Source organism: Mixophyes fleayi, chromosome 3, assembly GCF_038048845.1.
Source record: "Mixophyes fleayi isolate aMixFle1 chromosome 3, aMixFle1.hap1, whole genome shotgun sequence".
Taxonomy (NCBI): Eukaryota; Metazoa; Chordata; class Amphibia; order Anura; family Limnodynastidae; genus Mixophyes; species Mixophyes fleayi.
In genome coordinates, this window is record NC_134404.1 from 275,900,071 (window position 1) to 275,921,665 (window position 21,595).

At 39.8% G+C, this 21,595-nt stretch overlaps 1 protein-coding gene across 5 annotated transcripts in view; it reads left to right on the forward strand.

The window, feature by feature from the left end:
• UTRN (utrophin) overlaps window positions 1-21,595 on the forward strand; it is a 541,342-nt gene that overhangs the window by 95,078 nt on the left and 424,669 nt on the right. For all 5 annotated transcript variants that reach the window (XM_075203650.1, XM_075203649.1, XM_075203651.1 and 2 more), the window contains 9 exons: window positions 457-576; window positions 2,474-2,575; window positions 6,043-6,150; window positions 7,239-7,418; window positions 12,459-12,628; window positions 13,591-13,714; window positions 15,425-15,512; window positions 19,168-19,406; window positions 21,382-21,562. In XM_075203650.1, the coding sequence (XP_075059751.1) occupies window positions 457-576; window positions 2,474-2,575; window positions 6,043-6,150; window positions 7,239-7,418; window positions 12,459-12,628; window positions 13,591-13,714; window positions 15,425-15,512; window positions 19,168-19,406; window positions 21,382-21,562 (1,312 nt within the window). The remainder of the gene's footprint in view (window positions 1-456; window positions 577-2,473; window positions 2,576-6,042; window positions 6,151-7,238; window positions 7,419-12,458; window positions 12,629-13,590; window positions 13,715-15,424; window positions 15,513-19,167; window positions 19,407-21,381; window positions 21,563-21,595) is intronic.

Consider the following 21,595-nt stretch of genomic DNA (forward strand, 5'->3'; position numbering starts at 1 on the left):
AAATGATGATGATGATGATGATGAAGTACCAGCATGCTCTGTCAGCTATTAGCTGGCTATCTACGTGCAAAGCTGTGTCCTGAATAATAGATTTTTGGGGTTTGACCACACACTTGTATGTACAGTTCATGTTTGGTTAAGTCCAAGGCAGACATCAGGTTGCAGGATGTTCAGGCCGATCGTGGGATTGATGTTAGTATGGGCACATTTATGCCTGTGCTAGAGATCAGACAGTGCAAGTCTCTGGCAAAGTAAGTTTATTTGCATATTAATGAGCTGGGAGGGAAGGAAAAAAGTGAATATTTTATCAGTGAAAAAGAAATCATATGATTTTGTGGGCATTTTCTTAGTAATTTTATATAAAAATATATATATTAATTTAAATAAAAGCAGAAATATGTCATTATTTAACTGTGTGATGACAAACTTTTGATATGTTGCTGATTCTTTTGATAGAAATTGCAGAATGACCTCGAGACAGAGCAAGTGAAGGTTAACTCTTTAACTCACATGGTGGTTATTGTAGATGAGAACAGTGGTGAGGGAGCCACAGTTGCACTAGAAACTCAGCTGCAGGTAAGTCATTTTGATCATGATGCTCTAACTCCTTGTGGAGATGTGCCTTGTTAAGATCTCATCCGATAAAGTTATACATTTGCCCTGGATTGTTTGCCGAGTGAGATATCATTACCAGTGTTCCCTCTAAGCTGAGCAATCTGGAAAGGAAAGAGTTAAAAGGTCACTCTAGGGAGGGCTCCACCCGAAAGGTTTGCATTCATAATCTGCAGGATGTTTCCTAGTAAGATACAAGTTTAACTATCATTTCCAGATTGCTCATCTTAGAGGGAACACTGATCATTACCACCCATTTGTGAACCCTTCCTGCGCACATCCAATGTACTCTCAGCAAAAAAGTGCAAAGTCACGTATATAAGCACTTTTTACCTGTACCATATTGTTTGTCTGATACACTCTCTAGTGTAGTGTATCTAACAGATGTCTGCTATGCTATTCTCTACATTTTCTGGAGGCTGGATTGTTGCAATGCAAACGTGAGCTTGTCACAGCTTTGCTAAATATACATGTAAATAACTCCCTGTGACCTTAAAATATAATTGAGACTTGTCTCTGAGACTACATCCAAGCTGTATATTAACTAAAAAGCCTAGGTGAAGTCGTGAGTGCAACTAGAATTTTGACTTTGTGTTCAGTCATGATATATGATTATTTTTTTGTTATAGTGTTGTGTTGTTGAAATACCCCATTGAAAAAATATTGTGAAAGGTCTGTGACAATGCTGTTGTTTTGTGTTCACCTGTGCAGTTGCAGAATGTACTAATGTTGTGTTAAATGTAATTGAAATTCCCAGGGCCTGATCTTAACTTAGCACACAAATATCAACTTTAAATTTCAGTGTACAAATAAGCTATCAAGTATTTGTGTGCTACATGAAAAAACAGTCAGTATTTAACTTATGTGCAAAACAGAATACTAATTTGCACCCCTTGCATTGTAACATGGTTTTGTCCAGGAGACTGAAATAAGAAGTTTCTTCAGTTAAGATCCTTAATGAATCAGGCCCCCAGTGTTTATAAAACTCTGACTAGAATAGCGGTGGTAGTCATTGCAGCGACTACCACAAATCCGACATGGTTTACCAGAACTTCTCCACCACGACAGAGCGCTAAATTCGACTGTTGAAAAAGCTGAACTTTCTCCAGTACGACAAATGAAGGTACCGGGACACCTAAATGACGTCACTTTCAAGGCCTACAGTAGTATTTCTGGTGTTAAAGGTGTAATGCCAGGAGGCGGCGACCATACAAGCATTACTAAAGACCACTTTTAGGGGGAATTCAGTTGATGTGCGCCTGCGCGACCATCTGGGTTTTATACATACTTGCCAACTCTCCCAGAAAGTCCGGGAGACTCCCGAAATTTGGGTCAGTCTCCCGGAAGAGCTGGCATTTCTCCCGCATCCCAAAATTAACATGCTAAAATGACGCGATTTACCAAGAATCGCGTCATTTTGGCCCCGCCCCCCACAGAAAATCGGCATTTCACGCGAGGGGGTGGAGCCAAAATGATGCAATTCAAAGCGCCCCTCCCACTCTCTAGCCACGCCCCTCTCCTGGACGTCACCTACTGGAAGTAAGCAAGTATGGTTTTATAGCAAGTAAAACATTGTTGATTTTTGCTTTCACCTCGTAGAAGTGTAAGAAAAAAACTAGTGATGTTTTACTGCCCTAACATCCCGCAAGGCTCTGACGGGACAATGCTAGGAACTCCATCCCCTTTTGTAACAACTCCACCATTTAGCTATATAATGAGAACGCGTGCCTTCAGCATGCAGTACATTTATTTCTAGTAATCTTGCCACTTACACATTTCAAGAATGTCACAACTTACTTTCTATATACAATAACATTGTACTCATCTAATCTTTCCTCTAAATATTCTTTCTTTACTGCAGAGACTTGGAGAAAGATGGGCAGCTGTTTGCCGCTGGACTGAGGACCATTGGAGTAAACTGCAGGAAATTATCATTCCCTGGCAGAAACTATTAGAAGAACAGGTATGAGAAAAGATACAAATATAATTACATTTAAAGCAATCCATTAACATCCTCTAGTATGTAGTAGTATGCAAAACATAACAAACAATACAGAAAATGTATCTAATGAGTTCAGAGTCATCATATATTCTATTCAGTTTGGTTTGGTGTTGCTTTGAGTGTGAATGGAGGGGTAAAAATGGACATGGTGTTTGGGGTTACTCCAGGTGAGCCAGGGTTTATCTGTTTTGAGTAATTAAGTACTTATTGTAATAATATTGCCTTTAAGGTGCAAAATGAACAAAAAACTACAACAATCCATCAGATACTTGTTTTCACTGTCTTACTAGTGCAAATTTTGCAATATTAGTAAATAAAGATAAAGATAAAAGAAAATAAAAAAAAAATACAAATTTTCATGCTGTCATATCGTAGATATAACAATGACTAATGTAGCATAATTTGATTTTATGGTCTACTTGGCTCTGATTGTTAGCTGTGTGACCTAGATAGCTTTGTAATATACTTAATGGACATTGCCACTTGCGTCAATATCTCCAATTTGTTAAACTGGAAGGAGAACATTGCTGGCTAGTATACATTTTTCTCTCTGCTCACCTACTAGATGAAAATGTCAAAAAAAGATGTGCAGATATGTAATGAGCGGTATATCCAGTATGGAGGATTTCCTCTCTGTGATTGCTTATTTCAGAGTTAAAAAACACTAACCAGTTACTCTTCATGATTTGTCTGAAATCTTTGTTTTTGTTTGAATGTGTATCGTGAGACTCAAAATTATTACCATTGTTCCTTTGAATCAACAGTAGCAGAACCCCTGACGCTAAATCTGAGTCACTATTAGAAATAGCTTTATTAACCATTATTGATTGGCTACAGCCCCTTTAAATAAATCATAATAGAATTATTGAGTTTTTCATGCATTTTTCATGCTGTACACCTTAGCTGCCAATCAGCCACTTGTTCTGGTCAGTGTAGTGCATCTAACAATCAAGCAATATCTGAATGGCCATAGTGGACTACAACACTTACTATTTGCACCAAATGGATAAGTGTTGCGATATCAAACATCGACTTGCTTTCTTCAGCTAAGCTGCAAATGTCATCATTGTTAAAAGCTAAAAAGTAACGTACTATAAAATAGCGTAAATTACCTAATAGCAAATTACCTAATAGCTAAATGTGCATGAATACATTGCAAACTTTCATGATTGATACATGCCTTCTTCATCCAGATCTTTGTATGGATAATCAAGTAGATATAGACATCTATCTATCTATTATACTTACACACACACACACACACACATACACACACACTATGTGGAGAAAAGTGTTTGGACTCTTGACCATTACACCCACAGGGACTATAATGACATTGTATTCAAATAAATGTACTTTAATATGGAGTTGGTCCCCCTTTTGCAGCGATAACAGCTTCCACTCTTCTTGGAAGGATTTCCACAAGATGTTGGAGTGTTTTTGTTAAATTTGTGTCCATTCATTCTGTAGAGCATTTTACAGGTCAGGCACTGATGTTTTACGAGAAGGCCTGGCTCACAATCTCTGCTCCAGTTCATCCCAAAGGTGTTCAGTGGGGTTGAGATCAGGGTTCTGTGTGGGCCAGTCAAGTTCTACCACACATAACTCATCAAAGTATGTCTTTGTAGTCCTTGCTTTGTAACGTTCTCCCAGCATCTGCCAAACCCATCTTGCTGCCAAACAGAGAAGCGTGATTCATCACTCCAGAAATGGAAATGACACTTACGTCAGACTGCAACTTGAGGGGATAAATGGAGGAGGGAACACGTTTTCACTGCTCCACAGTCCAGTGTCGGTGTGCTTTATACCACTCCATCCGGCGTTTGGCATTGGTCTTGATGATGTGAGGCTTGCATGCTGCTTCCCGACCATGGAAACCCATTCCATTAAGCTCTCATCGCACAGTTTTTGTGTTTACATTAATGCCAGTGAAAGTTCGGAACTCTTCGGCTATGGAATAAGCAGAACGTTGGCGACTTTGCAGTTGTTGACCCCGCTCTGTGATTTTACATGGTCTTCCGCTTCGTGGCTGAGTTGCTGTTGTTCCTAAACGCTTTCAAATAATATCACTTACAGTTGACCATGGAATATCCAGCATGGATGAAATTTCACAAACTGTCTTATTGCAAAGGTGGCATCCTATCACAGTACCACGCTTGAAATCACCAAGCTCTTCAGAACGACCCATTTTGTAGCACAAATGTTTGCAAATAAGGATTGCATGGCTAGGTGCTTGATTTTATACATCTCTGGCAATGGGTCTGATTGAAACAACTCTATTCAAAAATTTACAGGTGTGGCCAAATACTTTGGTCCATATAGTGTGTGTGTGTGTGTGTATAAAAGAGCACGGAACTTGAGGGTAGTTCCAACCTTATTCAAATCAGAGCGGATTACAAATGCATTTAGTTTTGAATTTAGGTGTAAGCATGCTGTGTCTAAACGTTGCTTGTCAGACGTAGACAGACAGAACGTACTGCAGTATATGCACTAACGTATGTGCAATATAAGGTCACATCAGAAAGCATGAAAAAAAAAATATATTATGAACAATTCTTACCAGTATAATCATTATTAAAAATATGGATTTTAAACAAAGACTATGACGTGTCAGTCATCACTAGCAGTCCGCACTTACACCTGCCCTGTAATGGAACGACCTGGGCACGTCCTTTCTATGCATGACCTATGTTAGTCTGCCCCTTCCCTCCTCCATTTAACCCCTCAAGTTGCAGTCTGACGTAAGTCTCCTTTCCATTTTTGAGTATTCGCATTGCTATGTCACACAAGATATGCTTCACAAATGGACGTAGTCCGAACATTAAACAGGTCCCTCTTGTTTATTTCAGATCTTAAATTGCATATTAGTATTACAGATTGTAATATGTTTGATAGTCTATTCAAAATGGCAATTGTTCTCTGTTGTCAGAAGTTTGTTTCTTCCTTTGTGAGCTCCTGATATCACACATGCTGTTTTACCCAGTTAAATCTGATTGGAGCATCTGCACTTCAAACGGGCAGTAGATGGGCAATTTTTATGTAGAACTACCCAGTTGGCTGAGATGATCTGAATGTGACAAGATCTGAATGTGTGTATCCAGCATAAATTCTGTGTCAGTAAGCTCTGTCTACATCAATATAATTTACTGTAGTATTATAATCTACAAAATGAAAACACATATCATAGTTTAAGCAACAAATTCAGTAACATTTCTACAAGACCAAAAGAACAATAACGTTTGATGCATGTTAGACCAAAGTGAGCAGGAACTGAAATATAGTGGAATTAACCCCAGTTGTTGAACATTCTGGCCCAAAAACCATAATTTAGTTGTGATTTGACCTTGTGACTCCTGATTAGAAAAAATTTGCTTGTTGTCCTAGAATGCCATGTATTTATTATTTAATATGCCGCTATCTCTCTCCAGTGCTTGTTCAAGATATGGCTAAGTGAGAAAGAAGAGTCTTTAAGTAAAGTCCAGCGGAGCAACTTCAAAGACCAGGCTGAGCTGAGTGTGAATGTGCGGAGGTTGGCGGTAAGTACAGTATTTGTGTTATGTGAGGAATTTGCTTGCTTCATAGAGCAGACAAGGGAAGAAACATGCTTGAGGGAAGCGAGGCTTCATCAAGTAACAAGGAGATTATTGTCAATGTTATACATCCTTTCCTGTCATTCATTACCATTCATTTCCTTTTGGCTCTGCAAAGATTAAAAGTAAACAAATAATATTGTGCTCTCCATCCCGCTTAATTACTATTTTGTGTAGCTGATACTCCTCATTGCATACAGAAAAAAGCCTATAGGAAATATTATACCATTGTTTATTTTATATACACGCTTAGTCATAATTTTTTATTGCATGTATGCAAATCAGTCCCTGAGATCCCCCTCCCAAACACAGGTCACCTGTAGAGATATTCTGACTTGCTGGGTCTCGCTGCTGTTCACAAAGGGACAGGAAGGAAAGGAAGCTTGTTACTGTAAGTTGAAATTTACAAACAAGAATTTAATTTTTTTAAAATCAATTCTTTTTATGAACATTTTACGTTACAAAAAAAAACAACAACTTACAGTGTAGTACTTAACCCCAAATACTACCGCAATAAAGCAGGTACTAAGAAAGATTGATCCATTGTATATGATGCTATAATTGGTTGATAACAGATAAGTAGAAAAAAATTCAACTAGCAAACAATACAAAGGTTATTAGTCAAATCGAGATATGAATGGATGAGTGAGCAGCAAGTGTTACATAATATATAATATGTAAGTTGCATAAGAATTTGAACAACTGGGTGAGGCATTACAAATTAGCAAATATAAATAGATATAAATATACATAAACATGCAGGCGGAGCTGGGACAAACCAGCATTTTATTCATCTTTAGTTTAAGATAAATAAAATAAAAACCCCTTAGCACTTTTCTCCTAGAAATCTGAAGAGCTTTACAGGATTTGATGCCTGTAATACAAATAGATCCAGAGGGTTTCTTTGTATCCAGCTGTAATATGAAGTGTACAATTGACAGTTGTGTGGCTGTGTTTCAAAATTGTGTAGAACATTTTCTAAAACCAGCAGGTAAATAACTGTGTAGTTTAAATTCGACGGATTTTTGTTTTAGAGTTTGAAAGAGGAATTGGGAACGAAACGGCTGACATTTGACCATTTGCACGACTTGGCCCAGGATGTTGTTCTGCTGGTAGGAAATGGGAAGGCTTCTCAGAAACTGAAAAGTGATATGGAAGATCTTGCCCAGAGATGGGATGGACTGGTGCATCTGTTGGAGGACTATACTAATCAGGTATTGTAGCCTAAAGCCAGTTACTTGTGTTTTTCATCATGTACAAATGTTCATTTTAATGCAATATATTTAAAATTACTGTTTAGCGAGACTTGTACCTGACAGCATTAGCACTCTGGTATAGTTGTTATCAGTGTCGGACTGGGGCATGCAGGACCCACCGGGGGACTGCAAAGCTAGGGACCCACCAGAGTGGGTGTGGCTACCCATCATAGAGGCGAGACCAGACACTAGAGGGCGGTGGTCAGCCTACGAAGGACAGCTAGCACCATAGTGTAGTACAGTGTGTGCTAACTTCTGACACTCCAGGTGTTGTGAAACTACAAGTCCCAGCATGCTTTGCCAATATATAGCAGCTTGTTGCTGAAAAGGTATGCTGGGACTTGTAGTTTCACAACACCTGGAGTGCTACAGGTTAGCTAAGCCTGCACTAGATTTAGAGCATTTGACAGACTGTCCTACCTGTTTTCGTCACTTTTACCACCTGTGGCTGCTGGTTTCTTTAGTTGCAGCTTATCTGAAACCTGGAATGTTGAGGGCCCTATTTGGAAAAAATAATGGGTACATTTAGAACACTTCAACCAGCCCCTGTGTTAAATCAATAGGACCCACAATTAATACTTAGGCCTTCCTCCAGCCCCAACATTAATGTAATAGTATTCCCATTTAATAGACCTATTTCCCTCCCTCCAAACAGCCCCTGCAATAAATTAATCGCATTTACGTATAATATACGTATAAATTTCCCGCATACGTCCCTGCCATTAAATAATTCATATTCACATTTAATAAATAGACGTCATGCTCCGCAATCTCAGCCCCACATTCAATTAATAACCCCCAAACCACCCCATCTTAAATTAATAGTCCCCACTATAAAATTAAATTGCCCCACCTTCACCCTACAATCAAAATAGCACCCATTTATCCACTACCTACCAAACACAAGCCCACTGTGCCATCACACACACATTACTATGCCCCTTCATCACCATGCTGTGCCTCCTTATGATCACACTGCGCCCTCCATTCTGCTTTTGTCCCCCTCTTCTCCTGGCCCCCCTTCATCATCCTGTGCCATGCTGCTTTGACCCCCTTCACACTCTGCCATGCTGCTTTTGGCTCCCCTTCACACTCTGCCATGCTGCTTTGGTCTCCCTTCACACTCTGCCATGCTGTCTGTGCTCCCCCTTCACACTCTGCCATGCTGTCTTTGCCATGCTGTCTTTGCCCTTTTTCACTCTCTGCCATGCTGTCTGTGCTCCCCCTTCACTTTCTGCCATGCTGCCTTAACTCCCCCTTCACTCTGCCATGCTCTCCCCCTTCCGTTCCTTCACTTACCTTTTCTATCGGCTTCTTTCTTCTCTTCTTCTGTCTTCTGTCTTATCTCTTCTTGACGACTCCTCTCTGCGGTGCACCTCACTGAACATCGGGCGTGATGACGTCACGCCCGACATTCAGTGCGAATGGAGTAGAGAGGAGGGGCGCCGGTGCCATGGTCACATGAGTTTTTTGTTTTTTTTAAGTTTCCCGCTCCCCCCACCAAGGAAGAGGGAAGCGATCAGGGTCGGCGCCTACCGGGGGATAGCCCGGTCCCCCGGCGGGGCCAGTCCGACCCTGGTCGTTATGAACCTGCACAAAAATCACATTAAGCCTCTGGTATTGATCAACAAACAAGAAAAATGGAACCAGGATTTCAAAATTATATTGTTTTATTTATATGGTGTCACCGAATCCGCAGCACTGCACAATCAGCAGAAATGAAACAATAAAATTTCACATGATCTCTAACATCTAGAAAAATATAAAGAATATTGTTGTCACGGGCACTAGGAGTCTTTGCCCAGGATATCACCAGATGATGATCTTACCAGAGTAGTGTGGGTTACACAGTGGTCTTCTGGTAGCAGGGTGACTAGCGGAACATATGACTCAGCAGATGGTGAGAGGATGCAAATAGAAAAGTCAATGACTAGCAGCAATCTGGTTAATGATTAGGTAGATATGAACACGAGGATCTTGATGGACGTGAAGAAGTGCAGGAAGGTACAGGGAAGTCAGTGGACTGCGTACAGCAAGTTGTACCACTGCTTATGGTGAAGAGACTTGTCCAGGTACAGGTAGGTAGCGGGGAAGTCAGTGGTCTGCGTATAGCAAGTTGTACCACTGCTTATGGTGAAGAGATTTGTCCAGGTGCAGGTAGGTAGCGGGGAAGTCAGTGGTCTGCGTATAGCAAGTTGTACCACTGCTTATGGTGAGAAGACTTGTCCAGGTGCAGGTAGGTAACGGGGAAGTCAGTGGTCTGCGTATAGCAAGTTGTACCACTGCTTAATAGGTGAGGAGGTGTACAAGTGTTGATGAGAGGAAACATAGAATGTAGACACTGAGAGCACAAGGAACTTGATCCCAAACAATATGCACAAGTCTATGTTGGTGTGGCAGGCGCTGCTTGACAGAGACAAATTCACTACTGGAATCCAGGCTAATAGCAGAAGGTCAATTAGCATATGTATCTCACAACTGAACAAAGAGGTAAACTTCCCAGCAGATATGCGGAGTATTATTATTATTATTATTATTAATTTTTATTTATAGGGTGCCACAAAGTATCCGTAGCGCCGTACAAGGACAAACAATGGCACAGTACAAGGTGAAACAGCATAGTACAAGTAACAGTAAGCACTATAACTCTGGGGGCTCAGGCACAGCATGAAAGAGAGGGAGAGACGGGAAAAGTGAGTATAGGCAGGTAACTATGGCCCAAGAGGGTGGGCACGGATGACAGGTTGAGAGTCACTAAGGGGAGTGGAGAGAAGCGAGAGGAGACAGAGGGCAGAGGGACTGAGAGGAGGTGAGCTGAGTAGCTGGAGAGCGCAGTTAAAAGTGATGGAAACAGAAGGGAGGAGAGCCCTGCTCAAAGGAGCGAACAATCTAAAGGGAGGGGAAGACAGACAGACACATGGATGAGACGGAGAGACGGGAGGAAGGGGGAGAAGGGAAGAAGGGATGAGAAAGAGAGGTAGCCGACCGGTGGGAGTTTAGGCATGAGACTGGAAGGCTTTAAGGAAAAGGTGGGTTTTTAATGTTCGTTTGAAAGAGGACAGATATGGGGAAGTTCTGATGGAGCGGGGGAGCTTGTTCCAATGGAGGGGAGCGGCGCGGGAGAAGTCTTGGATACGTGCGTGAGATGAGGTAATCTATCTATCACAGAAGAACTCCCCCCTCCACCACCACCAAAGTAATAACACAGTCTCAGGGAGATAGAGGATTCCGTGGGTAAGTGGAGAACAGTCCAAGCGGCTATGCAGTAATCGAATACAGTCAATAGAAAGTAAGCATACTGCGGTTCAGTTGAGCAGGCTGTCCACGAGAGGATACAGGAACAGCTGAGCGGCTGCACGCCAGCACGAGTAAAGAAACCACAGGTGAGTGGTAGCGGTAATCAGGGTCCGGGTCAGCACACAGGCAGAGAACTTGACACGGGTAGAACAACGATGAGCAATGCAGGAATCACTGGAGATGGTGAACACGAGTAGAACACTGGAGGTAATAGCGGACTGGAAGCCGCAGATGATTAGAGCAGGAATCAGCAGGGAACTGAAGACATAGTAGAACACGGAAGACTTGTAGCGGTCTGGAAACCGGCAGGAATCAGCAGGGAACTGAAGACAAAGTAGAACACAGGAGACTTGAAGCAGTCTGGAAACCGGCAATGAGTTGAGCAGGAATCAGCAGGAAGCTGAAGACACAGAGAAGTACACAGGAACACCTTCAGAGTCTCACAGGGAATGAAACTCCAAGATCAGGCAACGAGGTAATGAACACAGGTGCTTTAAATAGGGAGCGTTGCCTGATCAACCAATTAACTAAAAGCAAAGGTCAGAAGAGTTCTTAGGAACTGCGCATGCGCAGACCATCAGGATGGCGGGCGGCCACGGTTCAGGATAGGTGCTGGCAGGAATACTGGAGTACCACGCACCAGTTAAGAGGCACTCACAGTCCGGTGAGTAAAGTGGTTGCATATTCTTTCATGCTTGATTGTTTGTTGATCTATTATAGTTAAGACACAGAAGCCCATGGACACTAAGCCAATGATTGATACTCCAGGCTTTATAAGCTTCTTTATTTTTTGTTATTAGGTCGGATTTAGTTGTTTTGGATTATTGGACCATTAAATATTAATTCACTGTATGGCTGTAAAAGGTTCATCACATGCAGGACCAAAAATAGATACATTATAATGACTAATGAATTACAAAGATAGCTAACACAGGATTAAGGTTTACACATTTGAGCTTAAACAATATATTTATATAGATTATTAAAGGCCTGCCTCATGTATTCATTTGTATAATCACAAATGAGAAACACTTTGGCTCAATAAGATACACAAGTTGTATGCTCAAACCATGTATTGTTTTGTTAGTTTGGGGACAGGATCGAAAATAAAATCCCTATAAATTGTAAACTTTTGAGCAGGGCCCTCTTATCGCTTTGTCTGTCTGCTAATACCTAGTCCTGGTTTATGTGGTATGTTGGCACTATATAAATGAATGTTACTAATAATCATATGTTCATAATAAAATGAGTGGTTCTTAACTTTGGTGCAACACACTTAACAGTGATAAAGACTAAGGCCTCTTATGTTAAGTCTTGAACTGGCAAAATATTTTTAAAATAAAAAAAATGTAGAGTTGTATTCATTTGTTATCCTTAAAATGTTTCTTTTGTTTGTATTTTGCACTCTTTTACTCCCAAAAATATTAAACATTCAGGAAATAAATTGTTGGAAGATTTGAAGTATAAGCAAAATAGGTTCAAAACCTGGATTCATCTCTCCATAGTCATAGTAATGACGTCAACTCTCCAACTGTGGTTGAACTGCAAACTACAGTTTTCAGCCAGATACTAAAGCTTTGCCTGAATGAGCAAGCTGGAAATTGTGACATTGTAGTGCTACAGGACATTTGTAGGTACACTTTTGTAACAAAACCAGAATCCCTAAAATACCAATATTGTTTTAATTTGTCTTTTTGGTAGGTCACTGAATCAGTAAGCACTTTTGGCATGACACAAATCACCAGGACGGTTGTTACGGAGACTGTTACCGTGAAAGAGCAAAGGACTGTTCGTTCTATCACAGAAGAACTCCCCCCTCCACCACCACCAAAGAAACGCCAGATGTACCTGGAAGCTGAAGAGAAGATGAAGTGAGTCTGCACTATACTTATTTACAATTGTTTCATGAGCATGGTCTCACAACGTTACATGCACTGCTTAATGATTAAGGCAGTGGATCCCAAACTTTTTCAGTTGAAGGCACCCTTAGGGTCTCCATAATTTTTTGAAGGCACCCCTAAGCCAAAATAATTACCAAGTAGTTCCCCGCCTTGCTTACCACTGGCCCTGGCTGAGGAACCCCTGTGAGATCGCCGAGGCACCCCAGGGAGCCTAGGCGCACAGTTTGGGAACCACTGGATTAAGGTATTGGTTTTATTATTTTTTTGTTAAAGTAGTGGCCATTGGAGGTTTAATCACACATTTACCCATTGCACTCTAGAGAGTGACATTAATGCTATCTATTAAAGTCCTATAAAACAGAGTCCTCATTTTGGCCAGAAAGATCTCACAATGTAGCACCCACATTATATAGTGTCTCTACAACACTATTACACTATATTTCTACTCTGTCTACAGCTCCTCTATCTCTGCAATCCAGAGTAGTAAGCAGAACTGGAGGCTGGCACAGAGGATCAAATATTTGTTGGTAGACCTATTTATCATATGGCAACTCCCAGTCACCACAGGTTGATATAGCTGATGGTAGTCTTGAGTTATGAGTATCTTTTTAGTTTGTGTCCTACTTTAGATATGTTAGTTTGTTGTACAACTTGAGATATTTTATTAAAGCAGTTCCCAGCATCATATTCAGGTCCCTTAAGGATGCTGGAAATCATATTAAACACAAGAGACAGTAGTTTCTTATCCTGGTTTTTTTTTGCAATTAGCGAACCTGAAAGGACAGGAAAGTTAAGAGTCAATGTGAAAGTAAATGCTTCTCATTGGAAGTTTCTGAGCAAAGTTTTAACCAAGACCTATAAAAAATTATACCTTACTCATTTCCAAACATTGGTGCTTTTAAGTGACCTCCATTCCTTCTTTTTGTTCTTAGGTTTGATGGAGATTCTGCTGAGCTGTTGAATTGGATGATTAAATCCAGGGCTGTGATTCTGGCAGCAGAGATCAGTAACTATAGAAAGATTAGAGAGACCTCAGACATAAAAGACATGCTAAAGGTAAAAGGAGAAGCGGGAAGGAAGTGGCCATGAATGAGAGTTTTGTTTGTGATATACTCTGTAGCAGCTGGAGGTATGATCTGTAATCTGGCCGTCCAGCACATTAATAACCACCTTCCCTTAGATCTCAGTGGTTTTTGTCTGCCCATTTTATCAAAGAGACAGCAATGAAAACATCCACTGTATGTCAGTATAAATATTAATCTAACTTTGGGAAAAGTTAGATAGCTATATAAAAGGTGCTTTTAATTTAGTTTTAGTCCCGTAGCGCTGGGTCTGCATGTCAGTAAAGGTCATTTACAAAACGGCAAAACATGCAGGCATGTAGAGCATTACTATATATGTCAAGGTGCCTATTTGTCTGTCTAGCACATTTATAACTGCACGCCCACTTGCCTAGTTTGGGGAATTTCCCCCAGAATATCAATTTTCACCCACTTATTTGGGATTCTAGGTCTGACTTTAAATGCGTAAAAGAATGAAAGCACCATATTTCCTGGGTCTTAGGACCACCCCTGTCATTCATTAACTCTTTTTAGTTTGAATCTTAAAATGCCGCTTAGTTCATTCTCATTTATGCCTTAAAGTAATCATGATGGGAGATTGCAGCTGTTTTTATTATATCTGTGTGTTTGAAAAATATTATTACATTGGGCAAAATGTGAGTAGAAATGCTGCTTCCTATATTAAGTACATCAAGAAGTCTTCTCATTGAAAGTAGTTGTGGAATGTAGACTAATCTCCAATGGGGCAGGGACTGATGTGAATGAGTTCTCTGTACAGCGCTGCGGAATCAGTGGCGCTATATAAATAGATGATGATGATGATGATATTACCGGCGTCTCTTGAGTACCTGAAAATGAATATCTTTTTTTGGGGAGAAACATGCTGTACAGGATTATGCACCTCTCACATTTAAGTGATCCAAAATAAGTCTTCCAAAATAAAATCTCTTTTTTTCATTTGGATGCATAGCTCGTTGTGTTCATGAGCCTAGCTCAACACCCAGCAAGGGATGCTGCGCAACTCCGCCTGACTGAGGATGAAGCATTGTGCAACCTCATGGACACCACTATCGTAGCTACAAATCCATGCACGTCTCTGAAAAAAATGGTGCATTTATGCAAGCATAGATGCAAACTACATAAGCACTGCTTGAGGTGCATATTGCTATACTAGAGTAAATGGTGCAATGTACATTCAAGAACATTCAAGCAAACTGATTGGACTGTCCATAAGCCAGGCTGTTGACCTGTCATGTCTAAATATACCATCATTTCACAAACACTCTCCTTCACAGTAATTGCAACAACCTTACATTTACTAAGAAGCCAAAAATTAAATTCACAACTGTTTAGTGAAATTCGACTCATTCTGCATGTGAGCACAGAAGTGCAAAGCAGAAGCAGAACTCAAAGACTGTATTGCAGAAATGTTGCACAGTTGCGGAACGGCCTGTTCTGCCACAAAGCTTTTTTTGGGGGGAAATTTCACCGCAATTTGACTCATCTCTAATTTGAAGTTTGGCATTTAAGCTGCAATTTATAGCAATTTTTATCTGTATTCGTTTCTTGTCGAATTAGTTAAACCTTTTGAAAATAAAGTATTTTAAATCATCTTTATTAATAAGTAGTGGTTGCATTATGTGTCGTGTATCTGTAGATAAATGTATTATTTTACACACTTGTTATCCCTACTGTTTTTTCCTAGATTCTAGAGAAAGAAAAGACAGATAGAATCCCCAAATTGAAAGAGCTTGCTTCAACTGGCCAGTATCTAATGGAGCTGTGTAAGCAAGGTATTGAAATGGCATATATACATGTATTAGCATCACTTACATATCTATTATATTGTATAGTTCTATATAGATCACATTTGGAATGAACAGGACTAGTAGGCAACATTACTTTGTTAGATATCTTCCACCAGTTGAATCAAATTGATTCTTTCACATTTAGTAATGCCCATTTAACTTTACCCACATAGGATCTGGAAATTGTAGTCTAATTCTTTGTAGAAACGCAGAATGTCTATGTAATGTTCTTATGTTTACATGAGTAATATGCATAACAGGTACTGGGACTACTTGGCTGCCGCTAGCAAATGGAATGGGGAGACAATTGTTCCAGCAACCTGCTGGCTAACGTTTAGTATCTACAGCTGTTCAAATATTGTTGTGTGGTTTCTGAATGACTGCTAACCTTGTACATTTCATTTCCTGACATATTGAATCTGTCAACTTAGACCTTACTGAACTAACAACTTTATTGCTATACGTATTTTTCTTGCCCAGTTGACATTACAGTGCCTTGTTAGTGCTTTGGATAAAGGTCTGTAAAGTTACGTGTCCTGGTAGTTCAGCATCTCTAGCAAGTCTCACATTGCACTTGTCAGCGTTATTGTTTCACAGTAAATGCATTTAAACACTGAGTTACCTTTATAAACACACATTACTCTTTTACATTTTGAAATTTGGAGTAGGCCTTTGTTCACCCAGATTATTACTTCTATATCCTTAAGACAGATTTTTTATTTCAGTAAAGTGAGTGCATATTGAGGAGATTGAGAAACATCAGAGAAGGGTGAAGCATAAAATTATCTGAGACTGTGAAAGGAGCATTAGCTTGGAATGGAGGGATTGTGCAAAAATTAGATACCTACATTTGAGGGTGTATTGTAAATTGGTCAAGGGGGTTTGAAAGTTGAAATAGTGTCCCATATTCTATCAGCTGCCAAAAGCCTTATAGCTAAAAACTGGAAAAACGCTCAGCCAGTCCCTTAGTGTCAGCTCTTGTCTGGTATGTAGCCTTTATGGGAAAAATTACATATAACACATTTGGAGTATCACAATCGCTCTTGTTGTCTTCTATATTAAGACCTCCATCTCCTATATATGTCTGTCTTTCTTATCAGACAGAGTTGAGGAGGGAGAGGAAGCCAATGAGAAAACCTGCACAGCAACCAATCAGCTTGCATCTGTCTAGTGCAATCTTACAATCTCAGTATTATGCAATGAAGGCAAGTGTCTGATTGCTTGCTATAGCGCAGTGCACATTTTGTAACTAAATGCAATTTTGGTAAATGAGCTGTATCCCACAGAAATATCTATCCAAAGATAAGAAGATAAACCATGTAGTATTTTCCTGCACACAACACAAATAAAAAAGGAAATTCTGAGGTTTGAGTACATTTAAAACAACACAAAAATGTGAGCATAGTGTATTTAAGCTACAGTTATTACATGTTCTCTAATGGCATACACATACACATGCATGTTGGAAAACTATGTTCGTTAAAGCATGGTCTTGTAATGTATCCTCACTGTTAACAGATTGTTAGAGACACGTTCCTTAAAGAGTCCTAAAGCTTCACCAATGCATACCGTACTATGGACATAGTAAGCAGTCACATAGTACTCCATTATATTCTACCATTATTGTGTCTAAATGCTGGAGGCAACATTGGAATTGACATAAAGGAAGGACAATGCTTGTCAGAAAGTGTATGTGTTCAGGCCCAATTGTTTTTTTATTTATATAGCACCAATCATATTACTTAGTGCATGTGTTAGAATTCACATTGCTCCCCTTGAGCTTACAATTTAAATTTCCTACCAGACACACAGACTAGGGCTTATGTTATTTTTTTGACATAAGCATCACAGCACATTTAAAAGACTTGAACCCACTTTAGATACCTAAAATTAAAGGCCGCTTGTAGGAGGCCTACTGCTCTATACCTGACCTTTCATGTATCTTTTGCTGTACACAGGACCAACCACAGTCCACTTGTAAGCATTTTAGTTTTTACATTAACGAAGGCTTTACTTTGGAGAACAGTATAGCTTGGAGCATATCTGTAGTGGGACAGAGTGGTAGCTAAGTTGTTATTTATGAGATTCTCATTTATAGCAACCTCATGGTTTGCCCATGGACTTACAAGAAGAAGGTAAGCTCTTAATTGTCACTATAAGGCAGCTGACAACCAGCAAGTGGAAGGTGAAATTAGCCCATAACGTGTGATGAGATGTGAGAGAAAGGGGTCACTTATGGGGAGCAAATGCAATGCAGGACAAAGATAATTAAACTGCTCCAATCCTCAACCAGCCCCAGCACTAGACAGTCTGGGCTGATTTCCACTAAAATAGGGAGAACACATGGGGGTCTTCTTGCTATAGTGAAAATCAGGCTGGGCAGAACTTGTGGTTGCCATGGTCATAGTGGAAATTCACACCATGCTGGTTAGCACAGGGCTAATGTTGTATAGGATGGGGATGCTGCAAGAAAAGAGCATGCACCAGCCTTATGCCAAAAAGCCAACTCCCATGGGCTATGGAGGCCGGAGCAGTTAACAAGATAGCGATCTATGCCATCTCAGTGGTCTCAGTATAATGTACAGAGATCCCTAAGACACTGGTCATTAAATCAAAAGTGAAAAAACAAAAATGTAAATAAAATCATATATACAATTGTAGTATAAAGTTTGCTTAAATCATTAAACTATATATTGAATGTGAGGGATGAACAAACTTTAGGCTTTCAGACTATGACCTAACTCTATATGCTCATAGAAAATGTAGTTCAGCGTGACAAAGGGAGTCCATCCCTGAGATATACATTTGGTATTATTATTAAAGTTGAGCATTGCTGAAAGAATAATGTGTAGCATATACATTTCAACTTGGATTTGCATCCTCTAATTCATGCTAGAAAGTGCATTCCAATCCTTTCATGGTATCATGCTAATAAATCCTGATGTGCTTCTTGTCTTCCAAAATTCCATTTCCTAACTTAGATATAATTTATCTTCTTGCTGGTAATGTGGGTGACAGTGTGGTTTCTCTTTTTATATTGCATGGCTCCCTCTGCTGTATTATATCTTTGTGCATGGTAGAATTTGTATGTTTTTGTTACATTACTGTGTACATATAGATTGGCCCTTGTGCCAAGCAGTGTGCATTAGAGATTGGAGACTATGCTAAAGTTAAATATTTAATGATATATGATTTGAAAATTTGCACATTTGGCTGGTATTTAACAGTACTGTATTTGAAGCTTATAAGTGTTCAATGCAAAAAAAAAAACACTACTGCAATATGGATGATAATACTAGAGGAGTATTTATTTCTACATTCAGATCATGATTGCCAGCTGTCAGTAAATGAGATTAAATACGATGGATTACAGCTCCCTTTTGCACCATTTTATTAACCAAGCTCCTTATTTTACATTAGTGGGAAATACCTGTCCTTTAGATCCTGTAATGTTTTCATATATTTTTGCGTTTTAGAATTAATGTGTTGTTAAAATACTTGTTGTTAGTCAATATTTGTAAACTTGTCAGCAAGTAATATTGTCTGGGGTCATCAGTTCTGATTTGGTTTTCGCTCCCTCCCCAGTTTATGTTGGTATAGACTACTGTACTTAATTTGAGGTTTACATGTATTGTTACAGAAGATTTCCCAGAAGAGGAGATAAAAGGGTCGCTGGGCAGATTACAGGCTGATTGGAAGGACATAAATATACAAATTGAAGACCTTAGTAAGGGCATTTTATATCAAGATGCCATCACTGCTTACTTCAAAGAGTTGGAGAGCTTGGAAGAAAAGATAAGACAAGAGGAGGAATGGCTGAATGCCCAGCCTTTGCCATCTCAGGAGCTTCCACTGCAATCAATGAAGGACGTTAGACAGGTAAGCATATGCTATAAATATAAATATAAAGATCAAATAAAGCCACTATTTGATATTACCATTTATCAAAGCTATGTATTACTTAGCTGAATAATTTACATAAAGTAACTTACTAAATCTGTCCACCATGTCCTCTTTCACCCCTATGCAGCGGGTATCCATGCTTCCTGCTTCCATAACTGACCAATCAGACAATGACTGTCACTAGGCAGATTTGCTTTGCAAAAATGCAGAGTGTGGATTTGTTGATTTTTACATAGAGGCGGTGATGTCACAGCAACTGAGCTTCTTTTTTAACCTGTATCAGATCCTATTAGGATACTTACCTAAAGTTTTGGGAGGGGCTTCAGCTGTCTGTAGTGGAGTGGAGTTATGATATATAAGTAATACTTTACTACCTGTGCCTGTAGCTTGCCAGGTAAGCTGGAAAGCTTGAAGCTGAGTGCCAGACACGTGAGGTGATCAGGGAGTCAGTCAGGATCAGAAAACATGTGTTTCTCAAAGAGACCAGCAAATACACATTATGAACTGGCTCAGAGAGCTGGGAAAGACAGTGTCTTAAAGAACAGACACAGGTGAATGGGATCTAGGAGTAATGATGAAAGCTTAACCCCTTGTAGGCAGAATCAGATGAAGGCAGTGTAGCCTCTAGAGAGGAGACACTGAACTGTAGCCAGAGGCAGATCATGGCATTAGAACATCAACAGTCGACCTTGATTACCCAGATTATCTAGAGAGCTACCTCTGCTACATATATGTTGTCTGTTTAACTGGATTAAACTATTGCCTTGTCTGATTGTATCTGTAGGTTATGTATATGAGCTAATTTAGTGTTAGGGGCAAAGTCAACGACTGGGTGCAACATTTGCATGTGGAAAAACCATTTTGTGCGGCAGAAGGAAAAATGTAAAATGCACAGCCTGATTTAGAGTTATGAGGCAGATGCGGCCTAGCTGAATGCTTTGTAAAAATAGAGCTAACCAGTAAGTGTAGCGTAGCAGTATACAAGTAATCGTAGTTTGCAGTATTTGCTAGTCATACAAAAATAGTGTTTGCATTTGCACCCATTGCTGTGAGCATGGTTTGCTCAGCTGCATATTCTGCGTCTGGATAGAATTTGCGCCTAGGCCTAAAACAGCCTCTTGTGGTTCCATCGTCTCAGTTCTAATTCCCAGACTCAAAATTATGGGAATATATTCTTACATTTTGTTCACTGCTTATGAAAGCCAAATTAAATGAAGGTATTATTGTTATGGATGGAACAAACTACAGATTACTGGGGTATCTTAATTTTCTCTTTAAAAAGAAACAAATGTGAGCACTAGTAACATAGGTGGCAGATGCAATTTCCAGGCAGTGAACCAAAACTGTATATGCCTACCTAGTGTTTAGTGTACTACTATCCATGATAACAGTCTTCATTTCTCAATGACAGAGAGCTTGGTATTGTGTTGTTTTGATTAATATTACAGTAGATTATGTTTTACATCAGGGCTCTCAACTGGTGGAGCTCCTATGTTCTTCCTCTGCTCGCAAGGCAGAGCCATGCTGGGTTCCAGGGTTGTGGAGGTATAAGGGAGCATTTGTGTGAGGTATAAGGAGACTTTGTGTGAGGTATAAGGAGACTTTATGTGGGGTTTATAGGATTTGTATTGGGCATAAGAAGGTTATGTTGGGGCATACAGAGACTATGGCATAAGGATGCTATTTTTAAGAACTAGTTGGCTGTATATCATAGACATAAGGACATTATGCTGGATATGTTGCTGTATTCGGTGGCCATTGAGACTGTATATGATGGGCATGGGGGATATTTGAGTCCACCATTCCCATCATTGCAGTTACAGCATTTACTTTATTTTTTCCCTTGTCGAGGATCAAAAATTATTTGGCCCCCTACTTTTAAGAAGTTGACGCAGTCTTACATAGTTCTGTTCAGGATTAAATTATGTTTATGTGATATTCTCATTTACAGCTTCGGTTGGACAAATTCGGTGACTTGCACGCACAAGTTGAACATTTAAAAGCAAAAGCCTTGTCACTAGGCTCACAGCCTGGAGCTCCAGCTTTCATTGAAGCCAGTGAGAGTAACTTCACTGACCGCTACGAAAGAGTGAAAACTCAAATGGAAAGAGAAGTCCAACAATTTCAGAAAGGTTGGTTATTGGTCACACTTTTCAGTTACACAT